The 8,846-nt window shown below is 51.4% G+C and overlaps 2 protein-coding genes across 3 annotated transcripts in view; one reads left to right on the forward strand and one right to left on the reverse strand.

Moving 5' to 3' along the window:
* The first annotated feature begins 578 nt into the window (after window positions 1-578).
* On the forward strand, window positions 579-5,758 carry LOC138835260 (C->U-editing enzyme APOBEC-1-like). The gene is made up of 5 exons (XM_070033831.1): window positions 579-891; window positions 1,424-1,451; window positions 2,892-3,289; window positions 3,985-4,103; window positions 4,839-5,758. The coding sequence occupies exons 1-5, from the start codon at window positions 876-878 to the stop codon at window positions 4,983-4,985; spliced, it is 708 nt and encodes a 235-aa protein (XP_069889932.1). The 5' UTR covers window positions 579-875; the 3' UTR covers window positions 4,986-5,758.
* A 1,220-nt stretch (window positions 5,759-6,978) lies between these two features.
* Window positions 6,979-8,846, reverse strand: part of LOC138835261 (single-stranded DNA cytosine deaminase-like) — a 7,755-nt gene continuing 5,887 nt past the window's right edge. Inside the window, exon 5 of one of the 2 annotated variants that reach the window (XM_070033833.1) lies at window positions 6,979-8,000. In XM_070033833.1, the coding sequence (XP_069889934.1) occupies window positions 7,947-8,000 (54 nt within the window). In that variant the 3' untranslated portion in view covers window positions 6,979-7,946. The remainder of the gene's footprint in view (window positions 8,001-8,846) is intronic. The other variant, XM_070033832.1, reaches the window with a different exon arrangement.

Here is an 8,846-nt window from a genome sequence, read left to right on the forward strand (position 1 = left end):
GCTCACGCCTGTAATCCCAGACACTTGGGAGGCTGAGATCTGAGGATCACAGTTCAAGGCCAGCCTGGGCAGGAAAGTTGGTGAGACTCTGATCTCCAACGAACCAGCAAAAAGCCAGAGGTGGAGCTGTGGCTCAAGTGGCAGAGCGCCAGTTTTGAGCAGAGCAGGAGCATGAAAGTCCTGAGTTCAAATCCCAGTCCTGGCACATTTAAAATTACAATGATGGTTGCTGGTAACTCAAGGCCTGTCATCCTAGCTACTCAGGAGGCCGAGATCTGAAGATCACAGTACACACACACACACACACACACACACACACACACACACACACACACACACACACACACACACAGAGTTAATGTGCATTTCCTTATTGCTCTTACACCTTTTTCCTGAATCAATCTTATCCAATTCAGGCCGTACATCCTCTGAGTTTCAGTTTCGTCTTCCGGAACAAGGCGGGGCCCTGCTTGGTTTTGTTTCTGGGCTGGTCTTGGAGCTTGTTCAAGCTCTGCCACTTTGAGCCACAGCGCCACTTCTGGTTTTCTGGTGGTTCCTTGGAGATCAGAGTCTCACGGACTTTCCTGCCCAGGCTGGCTTTGAACCGCGATCCTCAGGTCTCAGCCTCCCGAGTAGCTGGGATGACAGGCATGCACCACAGAGCCCGGCCACCACTGAACTGCATTGTCTCCAGATATGCAAATGCTCCCTGACTGTCGCCCCTCCTCTCTCCCCACAACTGAGGGTGAGTCACCCTACCTCCAAGCCGGTGGCACCCCTGGGGTACAAAAGTTCAGAGGCTGCTGGCAGCAGTCTTCAGATCACTCAGCGCCAGCGGGAGAGAGAGGAGTCTGGAGAGAGCGAGAGAGAGCAACATGGCTGCGGGACCAGGTAGAGGGGGGCCCTGGGTCCCGAGAGACCCCATTTTCTTTGGGGTTCCATTTTGGTCTTTCCTTGTGGTGTGTGCTTGCTTTAGGAGACTCACTTTTTGCTCTGTGGTCTCCAACTCCTGGCCCGAGATGACTCTCTTCCTGCTTCTTGGAGTAGCTGGGATTAAAGGTGTACGCAACCACACCTGGTCTGCTGCATATTCCGTGTGTGTGTGTGTGTGTGTGTGTGTGTGTGTGTGTGTGTGTGTGTGCTGATCCTGGTGGGGCTTGAACTCACAGCCTGGGCGCTGTCCCTGACCTTCTTTTGCTCGAGGCTGGCGCTCTACCCCTTCAGCCACAGCTTGACTTCTGACTTTTTGGTAGTTAGTTAATTGGAGATCAGGGTTTCCTGGATTTTCTGCTCGGGTGGGCCTCAAACTGCCATCCTCGGCTCTCAGCCTCCAGAGTGGCTGAGATTAGGGGAGTGAGCTGCTGCTGGGGGCATTTTTCTCAACACTTGGAGTGTGGTCTAACAGCCATTTCTTGGTCAACAGCTCCTGCGTCTGGAGATGACACTCTAAGGTAAGACAAATACTGGCTCAGGCCATGGAACAGAAGCAAGAGGAAATGGATTTATTTAAACATAAATTGAGGAGGCTGGGCAGGTGGCTCAGTGGTAGAGCGCTCGCCTCGCATGCGTGAGGCCCTGGGTTCGAGTCCTCAGCACCCCATAAGCAGAAAAAGCCAGAAGTGGCGCTGTGGTTCAAGTGGTAGAGCGCCAGCCTGGAGCTGAAGAGCTGAGGGACAATGCCCAGGCCCAGAGTTCAGGCCCCACGACCGACAAAAATAAATAATAATATAATTCTTCTTTCCTTCTATGCCCTGTTACCATTCTTTCGTTTTGTCTTTCCAAATTAATTTTGTAAGATGATTGTGATTTATCTCTGCTCCTGTGCCCTCTGAATTCTTCCTTCCTTCCTTCCTTCCTTTCTTTCTTTCTTTCCTTTTTGTCGGTCGTGGGGCTTGAACTCTGGGCCTGGGCGCTGTTCCTCAGCTCTTCAGCTCAAAGTGAGTGCTCTACCACTTGAGCCACAGCGCCACTTCTGGCTTTTTCTGCGTATGTGGTGTTGAGGACTCGAACCCAGGTCCTCATGCATGCAAGCGAGCACTCTAACACTGAGCCACCTGCCCAGCCCTCCCTCCCTCCCTCCTCTCTCTCTCTCTCTCTCTCTCTCTCTCTCTCTCTCTCTCTCTCTCTCTCTCTCTTTTGTTCCTTTTATGCTGGTCCTGGGGCTTGAACTCAGGGCCTGCGCACGGTCCCTGAGCTTTTTCACTCAAGGGTGTGAATGACTACAGGAACCACAGCTCCACTTCTGCTTTTTGCTGGTTCATGGGAGATCAGAGTCTCAAAGACTTTCCTGCCCGGGCTGGCTTTGAACCACAACCCTCAGATCTCAGCCTCCTGAGTCGCTGGGATGACAGGCGGGAGCCACTGGTACCTGGCAAAAACACACCGCTAGCTGAATTGGAGGCTGGAACCCTGTGGTTCCAGAATAATCTTCAAACATCCTGACTACAAGATGCATCTCTGGCTCTGCGTGGGAGAAAGACGCCGACCATTCGAACAGACCCATGCCCACAAGCCGGAGATGGAACAGAAAAACCACCGATGCCGGGCACCGGCGCTCACGCCTGCCATCCCAGCCACTCAGGAGGCTGAGATCGGAGGATCGTGGTTCAAAGCCAGCCCAGGCAGGAAAGTCTGTGAGACTCTGATCTCCCATGAACCACCAGAAAACCAGAAGTGGTGCTGTGGCTCAAGGGGTAGAGCGCCAGCCTGGAGCTGAAGAGCTCAGGGACAGCGCCCAGGCCCCGAGTTCAAGACCCAGGACTGACAAAACAAACCAATGAAAGATAGAAGAGACAAAGCCCCCGAGGTGCCATGTTTGGGGTCAGCCGTGTGGGGGAGGGGGGCATGGATTCCAGGTGTGCGCAGCGAGGGGTGTACCTGGTGTGTTCCAGGAGGCGGATCGAGCCCTGGGAGTTCGAAGCGTTCTTCAACCCGCAGGAGCTGCGCAGGGAGGCGTGTCTGCTGTACCAGATCACCTGGAGCAGCCACAAGGTGTGGCGGGAGACCGCCAAGAACACGGCGGACAGTCACGTGGAAGTGAACTTCATCAAAAACCTGACCACAGGGAGGTACTGCCGACCGTCCACCCGCTGCTCCATTCTCTGGTTCCTGTCCTGGAGCCCCTGTTCCTCCTGTTCGAAGGCCATCAGGCTGTTCCTCAGCCAGCACCCCGGTGTGTCTCTGGTCATCTATGTCGCCCGGCTTTTCCAGCACATGGATCCTCAAAATCGCCAAGGGCTCCAGGAACTCCTTCACAGTGGGGTCACCATCCAGGTGATGAGGCCCCAAGGTAACAGCCAGGGGTGGGGACAGGGAAGAGGGACAGAGGAGAACGGAGGGAAGCGCAAGCTCAGAAGAGATTGCAAGCCGGGCTCTGTGGCTCACGCCTGTAATCCCCGCTCCTCAGGAGGCTGAGGTCTGAGGATCACGGTTCAAAGCCAGCCTGAGCAAGGAAAGTCTGGGAGACTGTTAGCTCCAATGAACTACCAGAAAACCAGAGGTGGCGCTGTGGCTCAAGTGGTAGAGCACCCGCCTTGAGCAAAAAGGAAACAACAAAAAAAAAATGAAGTGAGATTTTGGATTCCTGAGTTCGAACCCCAGCAATGGTTCAAAAACACACCACCACCACCAACAGCAAAATCAAACTGATTCCTTTCTGTGCTCTTACCCCTGCAGCCTCTTTAGCTTTTGTAGGAACTGTAAAGCATCTTGTCAAACCAACGGGACTTGTTTTGTCAGACCTGGGGCTTGAACTCGGGGCCTGGGCGTTGTCCCTGAGCTCTTTCACTCAAGGTGGGCGCTCTACCCCTTGAGCCACAGCGCCACTTCTGGTTTTCTGGTGATTCATGGGAGATCAGAGACTCACTGACTTTCCTGCCCAGGCTGGCTTTGAACCGGGATCCTCAGCTCTCAGCCTCCTGAGTAGCTGGGATGATAGGCGGGAGCTACTGGTGTCTGGCTTACACAAGCTGTGTGTTTCCTTAGAGTATGATTACTGCTGGAAGAATTTTGTCAACTACCCCCCTGGGCAGGAAGAGCACTGGCCAAGATACCCCATCCAGTGCATGGCGCTCTACAATTTGGAACTCTACTGCATTATTCATGTGAGTTTCCAGGAAAGACAAAGATTCTCACTGCACAAATTCTCCTCCTTCAAACTCCTCTTCTGCTGTTCTGGTGTATAACCATCTGTCTGTGTCCTTTTGTCTTCTATATTGTTATTAACTTACTTAAGTATTGATCCATCTGTTTTGTGCCGGTCCTGGGACTCGAACTCAGGGCCTAGATGCTGTCTGTCCCTGATCTTCTTTTGCTCAAAGCTTGGTGTTCTACCACTTGAGCCACAGCTCCACGTCTGGTTTTCTGGTAGTGCATGGGAGATAAAGAGTCTTATGGACTTTTCCTGCCCTGGGCTGGCTTCAAACCTGGATCCTCAGATCTCAGCCTCCTGAGTAGCTGGGATTACAGGGGTGAGCCACCAGCGCCTGGCTATGCGATCTTCTTTGAGTTCTAGGTCAAATACTGACTTATGGCAATAATTACATTAATTAAAATACTTATGCTGGGTGCTGGTGGCTCCCCCCTGTCATCCTAGCTACCCAGGAGATCTGAGGATCGCGGTTCAAAGCCAGCCCAAGCAGGAAAAGTCCAGGAGAGATTCTTCAATGAGCCACCAAAAAGCTGGAAGTGGTGGCGTGGCTCAAATGGTAGAGCACCAGCTTTGAGTGGGAAAAGTTCAGGGACAACGTGCACAGGTCCTGAGTTCAAGCCTCAGGATGGACACAAACCAAAGTACTGATCCTAAGATGAAAGGAATCTATCTTTCTGTTTTGTTCTAGAATCTTCCACCCTGTGTACGGATTTCAAAACAACGTCAAAACCAGCTTACATTTTTCTCACTTCGGCTTGAGAATGTCCACTATCAGAGGATCCCACCTCCGCTTCTTTTGCCGACGGGGTTGGTGTTTGTGTTTCCGTGGAGATGAAGATGATATTGTCACGTGTGGACCATTTCCACAGCAAAAGAGATCTTCTTTTCTGTCAGTCCTGGGGTTCGAACTCAGGGCCTGGGTGCTGTCCCTGAGCTTCTTTGGCTCAAGGCTGGTGCTCTACCACTTGAGCCATAGCGCCACTTCTGGCTTTTTTTGGGTGCTTCATTGGAGATCCGAGTCTCATGGACTTTCCTGCTTGGGCTGGCTTCGAACAGTGATCCTCAGATCTCAGCCTCCTGGTTGGCTGGGATGATTGGGGCCTGGCTTTCATTGAGAGTTTTTAGACTCTGGGCTGGGCATGGTGCTACACCTCTATAATCTTGGCTCTCCAGGAGAACACTTAGTTCTGGGTCTGAACCATCTACAGAGACTTGGTTTTTTTTTTTTTGTCTTTTCTTGGTGCTAGTCCTGGGGCTTGAACTCAGGGCCTTGTGTGCTGTCTCTGAGCTTTTTTTGGGTCAAGGCTGGTGCTCTACCACTTGAGCCACAGCTCTATTTCTAGCTTTTTTTTTTTCCAGTGGTCTATTGGAGATAAGAGTTTCATGGAGTTTCCTGCCTGGGCTGGCTTTGAACCAGGATCTGCGTCTCTCAGGATCCTGAGGAGCTGAGATTACAGGCGGGAGCTACCAAGCTCTTGTGTCAAAACAAACAAACAAACAAATAGAAAAGTTCCTCTCCAGCCATATCCCCGATTGTATCATTTCCTGCCATCTCTCCTAATTACCCCACAGCTTCCCGTCTGAAAATAATAAATATTTATTATGGTGTGCAGTGTGTCGGGCAGCCGGGTGCCGGTGGTCACTAGCTCTAACGGAGTAACTTGGCGCCTTGGTTGATAGAAGCTGGGTACTTGTGCACAGTACTTGGTGTCTCTGCAGGGTGCTGACAGGCTGAGTGCTCTGTCTGTTGGAGCCAAGAGGGAAGCTTCTGATCCCCGGCTTTGGATGCTCCTGTTGGGGTTTTCTGTGTGTGTGTGTGTCTGTGTGTGTGTGTGTGTGTGTTAGTACTGAGATGTGCACTCAGGGCCTGCGCTTTTGGCTCAAGGCTGGCGTTCTACCACTTGAACCACACCTCTAGTTGCAGCTTTTCGCTGATTCAGAGGTGACCAGAGTTCCACGAACTTTTCCTGCATCCGGCTGGCTACACATCACCAGCTTCTGATCTCAGCCTCCCTGAGTAGCTAGGATTACAGTGTATACATTTTCCTTCCTTCCTTCCTCCCTCCCTCCCTCCTTCCCTCCGTCCCTTCTTTCCTTCCTCCCTCCTTTCTTCCCTCCTTCCCTTGCTTCTTTCCTTCCTCTCTCTTTTCTCTTTCCCAGTCCTGGGACTTGAACTCAGGGCCTGGGCGCTGTCCCTCAGCTCTTCAGCTCAAGGCTGGCGCTCTACCACTTGAGCCACAGCGCCCTTTCTGGCTTTTTCTGTGTATGTGGTGCTGAGGAATCGAACCCAGGGCTTCCTGCACATTAAGCAAGCACTCTACCACGGAGCCCCCTTCCCAGCCACATTTTTCTTTCTTTGTGCCAGTACCCAGGCTTGAACCCACGGCCCAGGTGTTTTCCCTGAGCTGATAAGGGGTGAGCCTTGAGGTTTTAGCAGGTTTAAGAAGCTCTGAGTCCTTCTGGGCCGGCAGCCTCCTCTCCACCGCTATCTACTACTTGTAGATACAGCATACAGCTTAGTCCGCCATGATGAAGCCCGCCTGTCATCCCAGCGACTCAGGAGGCTGAGAGCTGAGGATCGTGGTTCGAGGCCAGCCTGGGCAGGAAAGTCCGTGGGGCTCTGATCTTCAAGGAACCAGCAAAATGCTGCATGCGAAGCTGTGGCTCACGTGGTAAGAGCGCTAGCTTTGGGCCTACAAGCACTAGGCCCTGAGTTCAAGACCCAGGACCAACTCACACACACACACACACACACACACACACATGCTAACTTCAGCGTCATGGATCTTTAGCAGGCTTTTGCCAACTCCTACAATTCACCAACTTCAATGTCTTTTGTTTCCTCTCCGCTTGGTTTAATTTTTTGTTTTGGGGTCAGTTTTGAACTCAGGGCCTGAGCATTTTTTGCTCAAGGCTGGTGCTCTACCCCTTGAGCCACAGCACCACTTGTGTTTTTTTGGTGGTTCATGGGAGATCAGAGTCTCACGGCCTTTCCTGCCCAGGCTGGCTTTGAACCGAGATCCTCAGATCTCAGCCTCCTGAGTAGCTTGGATTACAGGCGTGTGCTACCAGCCTCGGATTCAGTTATGGGCTTCTCTAGAACTAACCAACCTCTCCTTGGGGAGTCTTGAGAGTCCTGTGTCCATTTTCTGCTCCTTTATTAAGGTCGCCTGGAGGTGACTGTGCATAGCACCCCCATCCTCTATGTACAAATATACAAGCACGCTGCACACGAAGAAAACACCCCGCTCAGTGCGGGCCCAGGGGCAGGATGGGACAGAGGCCAGGAGCTCCAGGAGACGGTGGTGTGGCACTCACCAGCCCACCAGGCTTCTGCCCTGCTGGGTGTATGTGTGTGTGTGCACGTGCGTGTGCGCACACGCATCAGTACTGGGGCTTGCACACGCAGGGCCTGGGCACTGGCCCTCAGCTTTTCTGCTCTTTGTGTGTGATTCACTGGAGGTAAGAGTCTCCCGGATGTTCCTGCCCGGGCTGGCCTTGAACTGGGATCCTCCCAGCTCAGCCTGCTGGGTGGCTGGGATGACAGGAGTGCGCTATGGGTGTCCAACTCCTTCTCTGTTTCTCTGCAGGTGTTGCGGTTCTTTGAGAGTCACATACGTGTGTATGTACATGTATCAGCTATGTGTGTAACATACACACACAGATGTGTGTATCGCGTGTTCTCCTCCGCGCGGGAAGGACGTTGGCGTGGGGGGAGCCCCGCGCAGCCGGCGTGCAGGGGGCTTGCTGCGTCCGCTCTCGGAGGGGACAGGCCGCCGTGTCCCCGCCGCTCCTGTCAGAGCCCCAAAGTGCGGAAGGCGTCGCGCAGGTCGTCCACCTCGTACAGAGGCTGTGGGGGGAGAGGGACAGGATGAAATCCTGCACGCACACGCGGGACACAGACAGCCCGGGGGACGGGGAGAGACAGACGGAGGCAGACGGAGAAAGAAGCCCTGGGGAGAGACCATCGCCAACCGAGCAGCAAAAAGCCAGACTGGAGGCGTGGTTCAAAGGGTGGAGCGCCCGCTGGGGTGGAAGCAAAGGCAGGAAGGCCTGGGGAGGGAGAGGATTCTGACGGGAGGGAGAATCACCCGTCCAGTAGGAAAAGGTACAATCACCTGCCACATGCATCGGTATCAGCTAAACAAATGCCAGGTAGTATATGATGACAGGTGACATTACACAGTACGCATGTGGTTTACATGTCACAAACATGCGGCCGCATACAATGTGTAATGTAAATTATACCACTTATATAATATGAATTATGCATGTATAACAATCTAAATTATATGCAGAGTATAAAATGTTATAGGTATATTAGCCAAAGTGTAATCTGTAAACTAGTAATTATAGTCTAGAAAATAACATAGACCACAGCATAAACTATATGTATAATATGGATTATAAGTATAATATGTATATATTATATGTATAATATGTATGACGTGTATAATACGTATATATTATATGTATATGTATGATGTGTATAATATGTATACATTATATGTATAATATGACATGTATAATACGTGTATATGTATAATATGTGCAATACATATATGTATATAGTATGTATTATAAGCATAATACGTATATATTATATGTATAATATGTATGACATGTATAATACGTATATATTATATGTATAATATGTATGATATGTATATAAACTATATGTATAATAGGAAATATA

Source organism: Dipodomys merriami, unplaced genomic scaffold, assembly GCF_024711535.1.
Source record: "Dipodomys merriami isolate MVZ:Mamm:240054 unplaced genomic scaffold, mDipMer1.0.p SCAF_233, whole genome shotgun sequence".
Taxonomy (NCBI): Eukaryota; Metazoa; Chordata; class Mammalia; order Rodentia; family Heteromyidae; genus Dipodomys; species Dipodomys merriami.

Excerpts from the sequence above, each read along its gene's own strand:
- LOC138835260 (XM_070033831.1), top strand. Across the intron at positions 3,290-3,984 it reads CCAGGTGATGAGGCCCCAAG|AGTATGATTACTGCTGGAAG; the intron begins GTAACAGCCAGG and ends GTGTTTCCTTAG. Across the intron at positions 4,104-4,838 it reads AACTCTACTGCATTATTCAT|AATCTTCCACCCTGTGTACG; the intron begins GTGAGTTTCCAG and ends GTTTTGTTCTAG.